Source organism: Megalobrama amblycephala, linkage group LG4 (assembly GCF_018812025.1).
Source record: "Megalobrama amblycephala isolate DHTTF-2021 linkage group LG4, ASM1881202v1, whole genome shotgun sequence".
NCBI lineage: Eukaryota > Metazoa > Chordata > Actinopteri > Cypriniformes > Xenocyprididae > Megalobrama > Megalobrama amblycephala.
Genome location: NC_063047.1, coordinates 28,400,131 through 28,419,539, shown reverse-complemented (window position 1 = coordinate 28,419,539; position 19,409 = coordinate 28,400,131). Strand labels below are relative to the sequence as shown.

Genomic DNA, 19,409 nt, shown 5'->3' with positions numbered 1-19,409 from the left:
CAGGTGTCATTTTTTTAAAACAAAAAATGTGATATTTTGTGTACATATAATGCAATTAGATTTGCATGGGATCTAGGGCTGCAACAAACGATTATTTTGATAATCGATTAATCTATCGATTATTAGAATGATTAATCGACTAATCATCGATTATTGCACTGATTAATCAGTAAGCTTTGTTCGATTATTCTACTTTAAAAATTAGTTAAAATATTGAGTTATACTGTACTTTAACTAGTAAATAAAACAAGGAAATCACTTCAGCTTTTAAAAGTGTATTTTTAATAATTTTCAAGCCAACTGAATAGACCAATATCCTTCAGGTTAAAAAAAATATAATGTAATTATGTGGGGTTTTTTTGAAAAATGAAACAACAACATACATACACACACATATTACATATCATATATATATACACACACACACACACACACACACACACACACACACACACACACACACACACACACACACAAACTATCGAGTTTATGGTCATTGAATGGCTTTCCTGAGGTAAATGTTACATTTTGTGTGATATATTTGTTTGCAAGTTTTATTGACTTCTTTCTGCGGTTAAAACTCCGATTAAGGGATTACAATAGAGATGGATTCATTTCAGTAAGTACTTTTTGATGTTCATTCATGTTTATTTCGCGCTGTAATAGAGAGGAATAGGTTCACATGCCGCTTGAACCGAGGTGTTACAGCGATCTGCCACACAACGTTAAACAGCGTCACCACCACAAGTATTGTTTGAATTCCGTAGTAATATTGACTGAATTTAAAAGCTTAGACTTAGTTTTATATCAAAAGTAACCTGATCTGTCGGTGCGTTGTCTGTGTCCTCTTTGCTCTGCGGTGCATCTTTCACTGTGTGAGAAAATGAACGTGTGGCGTGAGAACAGTGAGTCTGAATGAGAGTTGGTGGCCCTGCATGACAGTATTCTGTAGTTATGCTAAACGTTATGTTTGTTATGTTTATGCTATGTTAATCTCCCACATTTCACGGGTTCGACTTCGTTTGCACTATGCTCTCCAAAGCACTGACTTCTTTTATTGGATTGGATCCGGGAGGGCTGCATTACAGTATTGCGCTACAGCGCCCCACTGGTTACACCGCGTTATTGCAGGCCTTTCAAATATGAGATCAAGAGACTATTCGACAACACAAATATTTGTCGACAATTTTTTATTGTCGACGTTGTCGATAATGTCGACTAATCGTTTCAGCCCTAATGGGATCCCATAATTAATTGTTCAAATAACTTTGCTTGCCTTTGTAATTGTAAAACAGTGGTATTGTTTGTTCCTACAGATTTCCAGTGCTCAGGGTTCAATGGTTCATGGGAGCTAATGTATGCGGGACAGCGATACCTGCGCAGGTAAACAAAGTCGCACACTCGCAACACAGCTTTAGCTTACATATGCGTTCACTGCTGGTCGAGACCCTGCTGTAACCGGTAAAGTTTATACCACTGTAACGTGATCAACGCGGAAGCTTTAGGTACACCATAACCTATATATGCGCAAACACACTCCGTATTAGCAGAGAGAGTGGCCAGGAGTCTCATATCTGTGGAGAGGAAGAGAGGTCAGAGGTCATGCTCAGGGGGCCCTGAGGTGGTTTTATGTTTCTGGTGAGTGTACAGACAACAGACAGACAACACTACACACATGATACTGCTCTGAATGCCAGTCTATGGAGGGCAGATAAAGACGGTAGTGTGAACAGGAGAGAGAGGGTCGACTGTGGCATGATATGAGATCTGCATCTCGTAGTCGGTGACACGGTCGCTCTATATTTGGGAGCTGAAGCACGACTGCTGACCCCTAGATCCACTCCACCACCTGCTCACACACACACCAGGGTTGTGTGTCATTGGAAACAGAGCGCAACAGTCAGGTTCTGGAAGTAAAAGCTCATTCATTTCCTTCATTGAGGAAGTGATTTGTAAAAAAAAAATGCATAAATGGTTCAAGAATTAAAGAAAATGGTTCAGAATTAAAATTTCCTGATAATTTACTCACCCCCATGTCATCCAAGATGTTCATGTCTTTCTTTCTTCAGTTGAAAAGAAATTGTGGTTTTTGAGGAAAACATTCCAGGATTTTTCTCCATATAGTGGACTTCACGGGTTCAACGGTTTGAAGGTCCAAATGTCAGTTTCAGTGCAGCTTCAAAGGCGAGAAATAAGGGTCTTATCTAAAGAAACGATTGGTCATTTGCTAAAAAAATGTAAAATTGACATAATTTTTAACGACAAATGCTCGTCTTGCACTAGCAATGCGATGCGCCACGCATTACGTAAATCACGTTGCAAAGGTCACGCGTGACGTAGGCGGAAGTACCGATCCAGTGTCTACAAAGTGAATGTGCAAAGGCTGTCAAATGCCCTTTACACAAAAAAAAGGTAAAACAACGATATTGGACGAGTTTGAAGTAGGAGAAGAAAATGAGATGGAGTTTTTCGCCCCACCACGGTACTTCTGCGTCACACGTGACTTTTCCAACGTGATTACATAAGTGTGCCGCATCGCAGAGCAGTGCAAGACGAGCATTTGTGGTTAAATAGTATAGAATTTTATTTGATTTTTTTTTTTGAAAATGACCATTTGTTTGGCTAGATAAGACCCTTATTCCTCGTCTGGGATCGTGTAGAGCCCTTTGAAGCTGCACTGAAACTGACATTTGGACCTTCAACCCATTGAACCTTGTTGAAGTCCACTATATGGAGAAAAATCCTGGAATGTTTTCTCACTTTTCTCTTTTCGACTGAAGAAAGAAAAACCAACATCTTGGATGACATGGGGGTGAGTAAAATATCAGAAAATTTTAATTCTGAAGTGAACTAATGCTTTAAGGGATGAAAATGCTTCTGTAGAAACCAAAAGTCAGTTTGATTTCAACTACCCTTAGTCTGTTTGAAGAACCACATTACCAATAATCCAAAAGAACTCAGTAGCAGCCGCCCACTTCCATGAAGCATTACAAATGACATAATCAGATTGGTCTCATTGCACTTTTTATCTATTTATATATTTTTATATATTTTAATAAATAATATATATGCTACTTTTGAATGGCTTTTAACAGAGAAATATGCTTTTTTGGTATCAATATGGTAGGTGCGTCTTAACCAGCAGGGGCTAACCAGACAAACCTCGACCCCCAGGTCTGATGCATATTGCTCTCGAATATGGCAAGAATTTTCCAAAAATTATTTGGCTGCCCTAGTGAGAAGAAAATATATACTAAAAATATACTAAAATGTATTTGAAATATATTTGTTTTGTGCTAAGTATCCTACAAATACGTTTACATATTTATCTGCTAAATTGGAACAATTAATTTTGTAATTAATGCGCTTTAACTGTGCAGAAGTAGTGCTGAGGTCCAACTAAACATATACTGAAGTATATTTGATTGTGCTGAAGTGGAATTATTGCATTCTTCAGGTTCACTTGAAATATCTTGCATTTAAAGACTGATATTATACAAAGATCATACAATCCTTATTAACAGTGATATTAAAACACTTTTAGGCATAATATTAAGAAATGTGCATTGTGCAATAAAGAAATACTCCAAATAAATTGTATATATCAGTAAGTCTTAAGTGATATGTCAATAAATAGGTTAGTAGATTTGAAGTATACTTAATATAAAATAAAAGTATTTTAAATAGATTTTGGTATAGTTTTTTTTTTTTTTTTTTTTTTACTAGGGTGGATTTGGGCTACAGTTTCAAGACGTGCACAAATTTTTATCAGTTCGCTGTGAAAAAAAAAAAAAACATTTACAAATTCCCAGGATGCTATAGCGAATGTGTATGAGTTGCACGAAATCTTTGAACAATAATCACAATTGTGTTTGAAGCATTTAACATCAATTAGATTCCTTTTTTTCGACACCTGTATGTGGTATGATCTATTTAAGATAAACCCACCACTAAATGACATGCAAAGACAAAACAAAGCAGTTGCCGCATTTACATATCGCTCAAACAATCTCTTCCTGTCTAAGTGGGCGGTTTGTGGTCAGACTAAGCTGACTGATATAAAGACACATGCACGCTTCAATTCCTCATCCTTTCTCCTCTTGGTCTCTTTACTCCATTCATCCGTCTTTCTTTTCTTCCGGGTGGGATATTGTATGTTTTCACAGGCAGTCGACTTTTTCACAGTGCCCTGACTGACTGATCCTAAGACAGAGGTCGAAGGTCATGTTCAGAGGTCCTGACCTCCAGTGGAATGCCTGTGTGGGGGTTGTTATCAGAGCTTTAAGTAGGATCAATTTGCGTAATTTTTTTTTGAGACGTGCAGGTGTAAAAACAGTTGAGGTTTTATGTCCAGACTGAAATGTTGTGGAGATGTTTACCTGATTTGTTTCATTTTTTGTGTGAATTGGGTGCCTATCTGACACCATAAGTGACTGCAATTAATTCTTAGTGAATTCCCCATTGTTTAATAGCTGATATTAGAGATCAGTATTGATATAATTTAATTTATTTTCTTCAATTTTTACATTTAGATTTCCTTTGCTGTCATCTAACGCTTACTTAAAGTTCATCTTTAAAAACACTAATAATTTAAAGGGATAGTTCACCCAAAAATGAAAATTTGATGTTTATCTGCTTACCCCCAGGGTATCCAAGATGTAGGTGACTTTGTTTCTTCAGTAAAACACAAATGATGATTTTTAAAGGGATAGTTCACCCAAAAATGAAAATTTGATGTTTATCTGCTTACCCCCAGGGCATCCAAGATGTAGGTGACGTTTTTTCTTCAGTCGAACGCAAATTATGATTTTTAACTGCAACCGCTGCCCTCTGTCAGTCAAATAATAGCAGTGGATAGGAACTTCAACTATAACAGTAAATAAAACTTGCTTAGACAAATCCAAATTAAACCCTGCGGCTCGTGACGACACATTGATGTCTTAAGACACGAAACGATCAGTTTGTGTGAGAAACCGAACAGTATTTATATAATTTTTTACCTTTAATACACCACTATGTCCAACTCCGTTCAGCTTCCGGTGTGTGAGGTCTGATCGCGCTCTGACAACGGAAGTGTTGTCTCGCGCTCATTGAAGTATATGGGCGAGACATCACTTCCGTCGTCAGAACGCGTTTTTTGACCTCACTAACAGGAAGCTGGACGGAGTTGGACATAGTGGTGTTTTAGAGGTAAAAAATGATATAAATACTGTTCGGTTTCTCACACAAACCGATCGTTTCGTGTCTTAAGACATCAATGTGTCGTCACGAGCCGCAGGGTTTAATTTGGATTTGTCTAAGCAAGTTTTATTTACTGTTATAGTTGAAGTTCCTATCCACTGCTATTATTTGACTGACAGACGGCAGCGGTTGCAGTTAAAAATCATAATTTGCGTTCGACTGAAGAAACAAATTCACCTACATCTTGGATGCACTGGGGGTAAGCAGATAAACATCAAATTTTCATTTTTGGGTGAACTATCCCTTTAACTCCAACAGTTGCAGTCTGTCAGTCATATAATGCATGTCAATGGTAACAAAATCTATGAGAGTAAAAAAAAACATGCACAGACAAATCCAAATTAATTCCTGCGGCTCGTGACGACACATTGATGTCCTAAGACATGAAACGATCAGTTTGTGTGAGAAACCGAACAGTATTTACATAATTTTTTACCTCTAATACACCACTAAACATCAAATTTTCATTTTTGGGTGAACTATCCCTTTAATATTTAAAAAATTCAAATCTTTATTTTTCTTTTTTTTTCTTTTTTTGTTTAATTATCTGCCATTTTTCAGTTTCTGCCATATCAAGAATTGTATTTTTGACTTATTTAAAGGTACACTATGTAACTTTTTTTTTTTTTTTTGTTCAAAATTCACAACATTTATATAATGAGCGAGTACATCATGAATCCATCTTCAAAACCGTGTTTTGTCTTCTACAGTACGCCTATAATAAGTCTTTGTATTCAGACTATTTTAGACCGGGTGGGACGGCAACCACTGTGGAGTATCCCAGTTCCCTGCATGACTCGTCATATACATAAACAGAGAGAAGTAGCTCCGGCTGCAATGTTCTTCTGCAAGACGCATGCAGTTTTGTTTATTAACCGCTAGAGCAACAAAAGTTACATAGTGTTCGCCCAAATCACACAGAATTTTAAAGGGGTCATGAACTGCATTGTTTTATTGTCTTATAATGTTTCCTGGGGTGCACTTATAGTGTTAGTATGCTTTTTACATCCAAAATTGTATAATATTATATATAATTTATAAATAAAAGGCATTTTTCCTACCCTGATTTTAGCCCTTTCTGCTGTAATACTTAAGTGTAAACGCCCACTGCTGTGATTGGCTGACATCTTTCTATTTGAAATAGCCAAGTATTACTCTGTCTTTTAGCGCGCTTTTACTATTACAGCTCTCATGGTTAACTAATCATGAAAAGTGTTGCATTACATTTAGATCTATGGCATTATATTTAGATCGTGGCATGAAAGGTTGCAGAGGTGAACACTGTAGCCGATCACAGACATGTTGAGCGCATGAAAGCAGTGATCTCGTCATATCAACTCAATTTCTGTACACTAACAATCGCTTTCATCTTCACTATCAGTGCAAACGCGATATAACTAAGAGATTCGTTGAATAAAATGGGAGTTTTGCGCGTCAGTCACTGATAAACTCACGCTGTTTGATTGACACCTTCAGTGCACGCTGCTCCAACGATTGAAACAATTAGGAGCTTTCTTTGATCGCTTTCTTTATATAATTTAATCGCCGTTAAATAACAGATTATTTTCATCCTAATAAGAGAAACAACGCAAGTTGACGTTTAGTCACGGGTTTGATTTAAGATCATCTGACTGTACATGAATCATTACATTTCAGATCAGGCATTAGAATTAACACAGTTACTGACATGTTGCGTTACTGTCAAGTCCAGGCACTGCACAATATTTTGCAATCCTCAACGGCATGTTTATTGCTTGGTAGCTTGAACAGGTTTAGCACCACATAGGCCTATGTTACTTAGGCTACCTTTTCTATAGACCAATTTGGTGTTTGCAAACAGCGATGATGTTTTTTGTGGGCGGAGCCTAGCTGGTTGCAGAAAATGACATTTGAGCAGTAGAAGTCTATGGAAGCCACGAAATAAAAGAATAAAAAAAGTTAATTTTGAGTTTATATCTCACAATTCTGACTTTTATTTCTCGCAAATCTGAGTTTACATCTCACATTTCTTACAAAGAAAAACAGAATTGTGAGATATACTCGTTATTCTGTCTCTTCTGAATTGCAATTTATCCCGCAATTCTGACTTTTTCCCCCTCAGAATTGTGAAATAAACTCACAATTGCGAGTTATAAAATCCGAACTGGGAGTAATAAACACGCAAATGCAAGGAAAAAAAAGTAGAATTGTGAAATAAAAATTGTTTAAAAGTTATCTATGTAAAATATTATAGGTTTAAATTATTTTAATTATAATTATTTCATGCCGTGTAACTGCTATGTATGTATGTCCTCTGAACTGCATATGTGAATTATGTAGACTTACTGTTTACATCAAATTCCTGCTTTAATAGTAGACTAATCCTTGCAGGTGTCATCAGTCCAGGCTGTGAAACATCTCTGTTTATCTTCAAAGGACGTTTTCAACGATGGTTTTCTTTAAAAATGAAGACTATATTTTTTGCATTCCGATTCCAACATCCAGAGGCACAACAAAACATTTTTCTCTTATTCTGTGGATTTTGCACATTTTCCTTCAATTGCTACCGCTATTTTTCTGCAACCAGTATGCGCGCGCAGCTGCAAGTGACGTAATTGTGACGTCTGCTCCGAAGTGGTCTATTGCATGTCATGCGTGAATTGGTGGGCGGGGCTAAACAGGCAGGGATGAAGTAGGCGTTGATCTTCTTCTGCAGAGGCTGCCCTTTGACGTCATAGATCCCCACTTTGTAAATCCTGTCGTTTTCTTGGTCTGGTGTCAATTAAAGCTTTTATTAGACTAACAAGGAAGTTTTCAGCTCTAAAACTTACAGGATATTCTTAAAGTATGAGGATCTCTTATATGTCAAAAGCTCAAGGAAAATTAGATTTATTAGTTCATCACCCCTTTAATATCTGTGCAGCCGAATCATGCATACCATTTCTGTCATGAACAAAACGTTTCCAGGGTTCAAACCTACAACCTTTCTGTTACCGTCTTGATCTTTAACCACTATATAAAGATTTAAGGTGATTAGGGGCTTCCTTTGACCACTTTTAGCACATTTACAAATGTCAAACATTTACCCTTTAAACTCCTGATGATAACAAGGAAAAGCAAAAATAGATCAAATAGTGAGTCTAAACAGACACATTTCTGTCTGCGTTCTGTCTTGTCATGTGTAATTGCCATCACTTCCTCTTGCCTTGTTGTCTGTTTCTTTCTCTCTCTGTGTAATGTTTTCTGCCCTCTGCAACCCTTTGCTTTTGTATCATTCTTTCTTTTCCTCTAATTGGCACCTCGTTAGGGAATTCTTAATTGGAGGGATGAGCCAGGTGGCAGCGGAGCCGCGATGGTCCTCGTTAGTGTGTGAAAATGTGTGTGTGTTTGTCTTTGTTTAAGCAGAATAAATGTGGAGCAGCCTGTATGCGCTGATTATGTTCCATTCACCCATGTTGAACTCTAACACGTTCCCCTCACGGCCCACTAACACACGCACACACTCACTCTGCCTCGCTGTCTGTGTGCTGTTGACCATTTCAACTGATCCTAGTCAATAATAAAATGCAAAACAACAAGCATTTAGTGCAACGAAACACTGTTAGGATAAATATGATAAACTTTGATTGTTTTCATGGAAAAATAGGAATTTTGTCATCATTTACTCACCATGGTGTTCAAACAATAGTGTTACATGACCTCAATATGTGCATGTTTTTTAATGGTGCCCAGTCATCATTTTGGAGCTAAAACAGTTATTTAGTATTTTTAGTCCAATTTTATGTAAAAATATCTTCACATTTTGCAGTGTTTGCATTCAAAACATTAAGCAAGAAGGTATGGAAACTTGTTTCCACCATGAAATAAAAAATAAAAAAGGTAATTGCGAATTTTTATCTCACATTTCTGACTTTTTTTCTCGCAATTGCGAGTTTTTAATCAAGTAATACTGACTTTTTTTTTCTTTGCGTGATATAAAGTCAGAATTGTGAGTTATAAAATCAGAATTGCGTGATAAAGTCAAAATTGTGAGATATAAACAATTGCGTGTTATAATGTGCAATTGGGAGGGGAAAAAGTTTATATCTCACAATTCTGACTTTATAACTCACAACTGCATATTATAAAGTCAGAATTTGCGATTCTGAGGAAAAGTCATGACACAATTGCGAGTTTATCATGCAATTCTGACATTAAAAGATGTTTATATCTCGCAAATTCTGACTTTATGATATACAGTTGCGAGTTATAAAGTCAAAATTGTGAGATATTAACTCGCAATTCTGAGAAAAAACATCAGTCTTTTCCCCCTCCCAATTGCACATTATAACACGCAAATAAATAAAAAGAACCAGTTCAAATGAACGATTCGTTCACAAGTTGAACTATGTTGCCTTTTGTGTTCATAGCTTGTTGATAGCTGTGAATTCAGTGGCTCGCTGCTAAACAGTGGTCCTGAAAACACTGGTGTATATTGTGTGTGTGATGGTATGTGACCGAACGGATGATCTCAAACAGGTGTGAGGTCGCTGAAGCTCTTCAGGTCATTACACTGACCTCTGACCTTTCTCTCTGCAAAACCTGACCTTTGAAGTACTCTCTTGCACACAAACACAGAAGCTCTGTTTCAAAGCATAGTGGGCTGCATCAGTGATGTTAAACTCTGAAAAGTGTAAAAAAATAATCACATAAATATTGAGCAAAATATTCAATTAAATTTAAATTTGAAACTATTTATTGATACTTTTTGGTATTAAAAAAAATATATAAGTGTTAAGTATTTCTCTCACTTTGTCTGCCAGAGTTTTTTCCCAGTGAGCTTGTTGCAATGTATTGCTTTCACTGCAATACCAGATAAATGCAATGCTTACCTTTGAGTACAGCCGTAAAATACGACCTACATAGGCAGCTCTCTAGTTTGGGAACATAGCTATTGTCTGAGCAGCTACAGGCTTAAACTGTTTATGCTTTTATTACTTTCAGTGCTATTTAGGAGCTCACAGTATTAGAAAGCATGCATGTGTTGTTCAGACAGCTGAAGGTCTATTTTTTGCTGCTGATTCTTACACCTCCACATTTGAACAATCAACACTTCGCTTTATGACACACACCACATAATGGCAGCGACAACACACTCACCTCTCCTAATGGTATCAAAACACACACTCACATGAACCAAAAGCTGACAAATGCTCCTTTAACAGACTAACGCATCGCTTCTGTCAGCTGTGAAAACAGGAGCAAACATTTGGAAGATGAGTTTGTAGTGTGGGCCGGGTAACAGATGGAACGAATTGGCGGGTGTTAGTCAGGGTGTCGTTGCCATTATGGCTTTAGTGGGGAATGTGTGTTTGCTGATTTGATACATTGGATTTGTCATTTAATCATCATAAACAGACATAAAATAAATGAAAACACTGTCGTTCTGCTCAAATCCCTAAGCTACCTCCCGACATTTTAAAGTAACATAAAATTAGTGATGGGGATTCTACTCCTAAAGTGTCGATTCCTCGACTCTGCGTAGCCCTAGAGTTGGGGTCGACTCCAGCACAGGAATTGACCCTGGTTGTTGACTCTGTTGCTGTGTCAGAATTCGCTCACTTGTTCACTTATTCTCTAATTCCTGTATAGAGCACGGAAGTTTAGTTAACTATATCAGCAAAGAGTGTACTAAATGAAGTGAGGAATTTGTGAAAATCATTAATTCTTACATCATATTCAACCACAGCTGTTTTAAGGTGACTTCTACCCATGTAAAATTAGGTATTGGCAACTAGGTGACAACCTTGAGGCTACTCATCATTTCAAGGTAATGTCATTGATACATTTGAGTAATTTGGACAGATTCGCCGAAAGTGTGGTGTTTTAATAAGGGGAATTTAAGGCTTTGTGTTGGGGGGTGGGGGAGGGGGAATAAATTTAGTGTGTAATAATGACTGCAATCTTGTATTATTCTTCCTGACCATATTTTAATGGTAAATGGAGCCAAGGAGTGTTAACCTTTGGTAAATCATGAGCAGTGTATCAAGATTAGAGGTCGGCCGATAGTGGATTTTACCAATAACGATAACTAGGTTGGACCACACTGTCCGATAACCGATTAATCAACTGATAGTTTTGAAAGTGGATACTGAATAAAAACAGCCATAGCATTGAAATTAGACATATGTATATTGTATGTATATTCTTACATGTTATTTGCTTTTATTTTAGACAGTTGATGACTATCTAATAAAAATAACAAAATATGCATTTACAGTGAAAAAATAACTGAAATCGAGTGTGTTTGTGATTTGTTTATATGTTTCCGTTGGCTGCATGACCATACAATTTGCTTTCTCACGTCACTAGTTTTAAATGTGCAATTTCGCTGGCTAACATGTATTTTTGTCACATTGTTGTAACCACTTTAGGCACTACTAATATTAGTGTCCTCAGCCTCGACAGCAAAAATACTGCTGTTCTTTCTCTACTAATGCATCATCTAGTCAACAAATTAATTAATTTATAATTATACTATATTATAATTAATATTAAAACATGTACTGTACTGTATGCATACCATTTTGTTGTATATAGTTGCGTCCCAAATGTTGCACTGTACACTATGCACTTATACACTATGTACTTATGCATTATGTACTCATCCATGTAGTGTGTGAATTTTGTAAAGTTATTTTGTCATTTAACATCGGAGTCTGATAGCCACTCCCCCTCCACTACGTAATTAAAGCTGCGACAGTTGAGTGCATGAAGTGTCTAATATTCCACACTTCATTTTTTCTGTTAATTTAGTTCATCATCCAGGTATTTAAAGTGTACCTTTCTTTTGGAATTTTCAGTGTGAACACACTACTTGCACTATTTATACTTAAAGGTGCCCAAGAACGTTCTTTCACAAGATGTAATATAAGTCTAAGGTGTCTCCTGAATGTGTCTGTGAAGTTTCAGCTCAAAATTCCCCATAGATTTTTTTAAATTAATTTTTTTAACTGCCTATTTTGGGTATGCTGCATGCATGCTTCGGATTATGTGAGTAAAGTATTTATTTTGATGTTTACGTTTGATTCTGTATGAGTTTGAGGCTATATGCTCTGTGGCTAACGGCTAATGCTACACTGTTGGAGAGATTTATAAAGAATGAAGTTGTGCTTATGCATTATACAGACTGCAAGTGTTTAAAAAATGAAAATAGCGACGGCTCTTGTCTCCGTGAATACAGTAAGAAACGATGGTAACTTTAACCTCATTTAACAGTACATTAGCAACATGCTAACGAAACTTTTAGAAAGACAATTTACAAATATCAGTAAAAATATCATGCTATCATGGATTATGTCAGTTATTATTGCTCCATCTGCCATTTTTCGCTGTTGTTCTTGCTTACCTAGTCTGATGATTCGGCTGTGTGCAGCTCCAGACGTTAACTGGCTGCCCTTGTCTAATGCCTTTTATAATGTTGGGAACATCATGGGCTGGCATTATGCAAATATTGGGGCGTACACCCCGACTGTTACGTAACAGTAGGTGTTATGTTGAGATTCGCCTGTTCTTCGGAGGTCGTTTAAACAAATGAGATTTATATAAGAAGGAGGAAACGATGGGGTTTGAGACTCACTGTATGTCTTTTCCATGTACTGAACTCTTGTTATTTAACTATGCCAAGGTAAATTCAATTTTTGAATCAAGGGCACCTTTAAAAACATCATAGAATAGTGCATAAGTACTCGAATTGGGATGTGAAGTGTCCCACTCATGTCAAAACAAACTCCACAAGACGTCAGTGATTTCGCCTCTAGAGGTCACTCTCGTACTGTATAATGACAGCGGACCCTTCACTGCTGCTCTAGTAATGGACGCAACCTGGAAAAACTAACATTATGGATCATTGCTGGTACAATTGGTTATCAGTGCACACTGATCAGTCGATCAACCTCTAATCAAGATAACCTAGGATCCCATTTACCTGGGGTTTAGAAAAGCCCTTCTGAATGTTTTAGGTGTGAGTTTGGTTGTCACTCCAGTTAAAGATAAAGGGCTTAGAAGAAGAGTGACAACCATATTTAACAGCAATGAGTATGTAGGAACATTCTTTTTTCTTTTTTCTTTTTTTTTTGCTTTAGATTTTGTTTTGCTCCAACTTCGTTTGGACTGGGTTTGATATGTGTTAAAGGTCAACCTTGTACAAATTGGAAGAAGAGTCAAAGGTCAAATCTCCATCACAGCTCGTTATGTTTGGCAGAAGTCTCTGTGTGTGTTTCGCAGATTTACTGGTTGATTGGTTATCCAGAAGCCTTAGTAAGAGGGAGCCATGTTCATTTGACCTCTCTTTCTCTTTTGCTTGTTTATTAGTTTTAGTTAGCACTCTCTCTCTCTCTCCTTTCTTGAACATTTTTATTGTAGTACCATTTACTGCAGAAACAATGGTGTTGTGGTGTTTTTCTTGCTCTAGTTTAAATGTTAATCAACCATCAATTTTTATTTGTATTGAGCTGTCAATCAAATCACAAGCATGAAATAGTGGCTGTTTGAAATAGCGTACTGTCTTACTGCTATGTATACTATTTTTGTAGTATGCACAGTATGCAGACTGTCTATTTTTGTAGTATGCACAATATGCAGACTGTCTGTTTTTGTAGTATGCACAGTATGCAGACTGTCCCGGATGATATTTGCCAGAATGTACGATATAAGTTAGACTGGAATACTGTATCCCACAATGCAATGTACTTAACCTGCCATCTTTAATAGAATTCTTAGCACCTTAACTTGTTATATATGATCAGGCTGCCAAAGTTAAAGACACACTCTCAAAAATGCTGGGTTAAAAACAACCCACGTTGGGTAGAAAATGGTCAAACCCATTGTTTTTTGTTTTAACTCAGCAGTTGGGTTAAATGTTTGACCAACTATATGGCTGGCTTAAAATGAACCCAAAATTGGTTGGAAATTAAAAATCAGACACATAATTACTAGAGGCAACAATAATAATCAAAATGTGAATATTAATTAATAAGCAATTTAATAAATGTTTATTGTTTAATTATTATTCACTAAACATTAATACATGTTCATTAAACTTCAAATAAACTTTAATATTAATTAAACTAATATGTTAATTTATTAAACATATTAATAACTGTTAATTTTCAACATACTTTTGTTTTTTTTAGAGTGCATTTTTACACATGCACACTCACGCACACACACAAAAAGGTTTTGTACTGTGCAGTATGCAGGACACAGTATGCTAGAATTCCATGCAACTGGTGTGTTTGGTTAAAAAAGGGAAAGGGAGGGTGAGTTGAAAATATGGGTGCGTGGTCTTAAAGTGGGGGGCGGGGTTTGGCCCAACTACACTGAGGCTACTGTGTGTAAGACTGTGAATAATCCCCTCCCCTTTCTCTCTCTCTCTCTCTCTCTCTCTCTCTCTCTCGCTGGGCAGTCAGTGTGAAGCTGTGATTGAGGCTGCTGTGGGGTGTGCAGTTTCTCACATTCTGTAGAGGACACACACGTACACACACACACTCAAGAGTGTGTTGAGCAGACAGCTGAGGGATTCACTCGCTCCCTGGAGTTGCGTGCACGGAAGATGGATCTCTTGAGGACTTGCTTGCGCTGGGTCTGTGTGCTGGTCATTGGACTTCTGGGATTCATGGAGGAGAACTTGGGTGAGTGTCAACCTTCAGAACATTTACTGACTGCGTGTTTCTAATGCAGGATTTGTAATGCAGCTGGTCTCTGCTCTACATATCGCCAAACACATATACTCAGATGTTGCTCTTTTATAGCTCAGGATATTTTAATTGAGTTCTCAGTTGTTTCATCTAAGTAACAAGATGTTCTCCTAAAATTCCTTGGGAGAAATGAAAATAGATGAGTCAATAGTTGACAATACAGTGAGAGTATAGAGCTATAAAATAAATATGGATAGCAGATCATTTGTTCTTGGGAAATACTTGTTGATTGCAGACTTCGGTATCTTGCCATAATTGAACGCATTATTAAGATCTCTTTTTGGACTTTATAGGAGACACATGAAATTACTGGGGTCTTTTTCTTTGGAGAAGTTTAATAATCGATCATTGACGTGTCCCCCTTAATGTCTATGATGGTTACAGCCCTGTCTAGAAGAAATGATTGAGATTAAAGAGATATTTGTGATAGCTTATCTGTGATTTTTCTTTCCTATGAAGGATGCTTTAATTCTTTGTTATATGTATATGTGTTTATGGTGTTCTGTATGCTGGACTTTACCATCAGGCTTATACAAACCTCATAGTGATGGTGTGCCAAATGGTCAGCCAGGTGTTGCTGTGTGTGTTTCTCGTTTCGTAGTATGGTATCAGCCTCTCAGCTGCCTAACACTTGTTTTACACACAGTTGGAGGTCCGGCTTTGAAATCAGTTAGTGTTTAATTTATACAACAGACTCTCTTTCTCTCAAACACTTGTTTTGTGTGTGTGTTTTCTAGACAGACCTTGTTTTTTTGTTAAATTAATAACCAATAACTGTGCCTTCCAGAAATAGGTATAATTGCATATTGAAGGAATCTAATTTTGTATTTGCTGTAGTAAATGTTATTTAGCTGTTGGTCCTTTTAAAGCAGAAATTTGGCAAATGTTGCCTCAAAGTATTTGGACACTGAAGTCACACTTAAAACAGTCTGAATGTCATTGGATTAGATTTGCTCAAATGCTGCAGGTTCCTCTTACTTCACTAACTAACTAACTAACACTAACTCTTCACTTTTCTTCATTTTTTGCTCAATGTCTTCTAATTTTTAGTGGATGTATGAAGTCAGTTCCCCTCAAGTTTATACAGTTGTCATTTTTATATTCAATTTGAGCAGTGTATCTTTTGTTTAATGATTTCAAACCTAACAAACTACTTTATTAGATGTTTTAGATTGTGAAATATTTATTTAATTAAAGTTTTAATTTATATTAATATAATATTTATTTAATAAATAATATAAATAATTCTAAATATGAATAATATATTCAGTAATATAATGTAATATACATAATATATTTAATAAAATATAATATTGACATTTAAATAATATCATTTATTGGTATTTATAATATAAATTAAATAATTTAAAGGTGCCCTAGAACCAGTTTTTACAAGATGTAATATAAGTCTAAGGTGTTCCCTGAATTTGTCTGTGAAGTTTCAGCTCAAAATACCCCATAGATTTTTTTAAATTAAATTTTTTTTAACTGCCTATTTTGGGGCATCATTAACTATGCACCGATTCAGGCTGCGGCCCCTTTAAATCGCGTGCTCCCTGCCGAATGCAATGTCTTTTAGCCATTTATACGTGTGATTTAAGTGTCCAAATTCTCCTTGGAGCCACTGTATTTTAGTAAAATTTTAACTTATTACATCTGAGCTAGTGAAGGAAATTGACTTGAATGCTCTTATCCTTTTGGTGTTAGCCTGTGTGTACACTCATATTCACCTCTTTCTCCTCCTGGGCGGTAAAGAGAGAGCGAATGTTTCATCAACAGCCATTTCTATCATTTCCCATCCCATAATAACCTTCAGACACGGTCCAGACCTGTCTCCCAACACCCAGACACACAATGAACTCATCCGCTGTCCACTGAGTGCAGCGGAGCCTGCGATGTCTCTGTCAGAGTTTATTTACAGTCCACAGCATCTCACCCTCTCCATCACTCCCACTGCCGCCACACAAACTCACGCATGTTGACCGCAGTGTCTGTCTATGCTGACTACACCCAGTCTGCCCTGTTGACAAGGCCATCGTATGTTTGTGTGTGTTTGGGTGCAGGTCTGCTGCTTGTGGAATATATAAACTACTAGGACTGCACAAATAATTGAAATAAAACCAAAATCACAAAATGCAATTTGTTCTTTTACATGTGAGCAGCTCATGATCCAGTGTTTTCAGTGTCTTGGAGCAGCTCGGTTCACAGTAAATGCTGCTCCACACAAACCCAATTCTGCATGTGATTTGAGATTGGGTTGCTTATAACGGGAAACATGCGCCAACCATCTTCCCAATCTTGTAAGAAGCGCTTATTATGACAGCCATAAATAGTAGTATTGTTATTTTACAGTTATGCTGTAAAATAAAAGTGTTATAATAATAATTATTATTGTTATTTAATACTTGATTTTTTTATTTTTTATTTTACAGGGATATATTGCAATAGTAATTATATTATATTATACTATTATTGCTGTATTAAAGTTATAATACAGCAATAATAGTAACAATAATAATAATTATAATAACATTACTTGTGATAAACAGAAAGTCTAAAGTTTCAGGTGAGAAAATATTAAAGGCCAAAACCTTTCAGTCTTGAGGTTGTGTGATTATCTTCTCTGGACGTCTTCTCAGTCCTCAGTCGCACCTCTCTGAATCTCTCGCTTCCTGTTTGGCTTGGAAAGAGGGCATGTCTCACATCCCAGAGGAAAAACTCTGTCTCACCTTTACTGCCCTGCCTGTCATCAGCGTTCTCATCACCTTCTCACCTCTTTTCCTGGGAGGTTTTGAGGTTTATTCTCTGGCTCTGATTAATAAAGGCTGTTATAGGTTTGTCTTTTTACTGTCAGTGACCACCTGTTGGATAAATTAAATGATTTAGATTTATTTTTACAGCATAGTCACTCGTGAAAGTTAATGTTCTGCTTTAAGTTGCTCACGGAGACTATATCATGGGCCGTCCAGCTGCAGTTGGTTTGCTGGCTGGAGTCCAGACGATTGTGATGGACAGCCGGCAGATGCAGCTCCACACTGGATCTCTGGAGTGTGGGAAAGACAGAAGTGTTGAAGAGAGAAATAAATGAAACAAAAGCGTGTTTGAAACGGTACAGTACCGAGAAACTGAGATTTGCTTGCATGTAATTTTGTTAGTCACGTATTCTGATGCCAAGTGGGAATACAGTACAGAGTGCACAAAGTCATACTCAAACGTAGTGCTAAGGCCAGGACGCACCAAGCCGACGTAAAAGAACTAGCGGTGACGGAAACTATGTTGTCACCTCGTGTCAGCTACGCTTCGGCCTTCTACAAGCGACTGTCAGCTAGCATGTGTGTTCTGTGCCTGCGTGCAAGGAAATAATTGTCTTTATCAGCAGGTATCAATAGTCTAAATTCGTCATTCAAAAAGGGAAACTGAAACTAGGACTGCAGATATACAAACCATAAACAAAGCAGCATTTGCTTACCATTTTGAATATTAATCATGCTGATCACTTTCTTCATTCCATGCGCCTCATATTATCATGAAAATATTCAGGCATTGGAATGCTCAGGTAAGATGATGTAATATTAGTACAGCCTTTTGTCTGTGCCGTCTTGACTTCTTTGCTCGTTTTCTTCAATCTCGTGCACTGACTCGTTCGCTTACCTGAACAGCCAGTCAGAGATTGCCGATGCCAATGGACACTGATTCAACATGCATAATCGACCAAAATACTCCCAACGATGTCCAACTAGTGCCAGCCAACGTAGATGTGAATGCTTGGCTCCCGTGAGAACCAGACCAAAAAAGTTATGTGCACCCCTGCACATAGTCTTGTACACACTTAAAGGGTTAGTTCACCCAAAAATGAAAATGATGTCAATAATGACTCACCCAATGTCGTTCCAAACCCGTAAAACCTCCGTTCATCTTCGGAACACAGTTTAAGATATTTTAGATTTAGTCCGAGAGCTTTCTGTCTCTCCACTGAAAATGTATGTACGGTAGACTGTCCATGTCCAGAAAGGTAATGAAAACATCATCAAAGTAGTCCATGTGACATCAGTGGGTTAGTTAGAAGTTTTTGAAGCATCGAAAATACATTTTGGTCCAAAAATAACAAAAACTACGACTTTATTCAGCATTGAATTCTCTTCTGGAATCCTTTCCATTGAATTGATTCCATTGAATTGATTCCATTGAATCCTTTCATCTGTCGGCGTTGGTAATGCACTTTTACGTCGTTGTTTTTGGCGATTAGGACATCCGCGACATGCACACATATGCACCATTTAAAAAAATATAGCAATACCAAAATACAAACAATGTAGAATAGCTTGAATACAGCGTGCGTCTCCCTCAGACTGTAAACGAAGCTCGGGCGCACCGGATAACACGTCAGCAGCGTCTTACATCAGCAGCGTCACTGCGGAGTCGTGAACCCGGATTGACAACAGACCCGGAAGA

General features: G+C 37.2%; 1 protein-coding gene across 3 annotated transcripts in view; it reads left to right on the top strand.

The window, feature by feature from the left end:
• Positions 1 to 19,409, top strand: part of bmpr1ba (bone morphogenetic protein receptor, type IBa) — a 70,676-nt gene that overhangs the window by 21,790 nt on the left and 29,477 nt on the right. Inside the window, exons 3-4 of one of the 3 annotated variants that reach the window (XM_048188688.1) lie at positions 1,317 to 1,383; positions 14,670 to 14,891. In XM_048188688.1, the coding sequence (XP_048044645.1) occupies positions 14,813 to 14,891 (79 nt within the window). In that variant the 5' untranslated portion in view covers positions 1,317 to 1,383; positions 14,670 to 14,812. Of the gene's footprint in view, positions 1 to 1,316; positions 1,384 to 14,665; positions 14,892 to 19,409 lie in introns of all 3 variants that reach the window. The other 2 variants (XM_048188687.1, XM_048188689.1) reach the window with 2 other exon arrangements.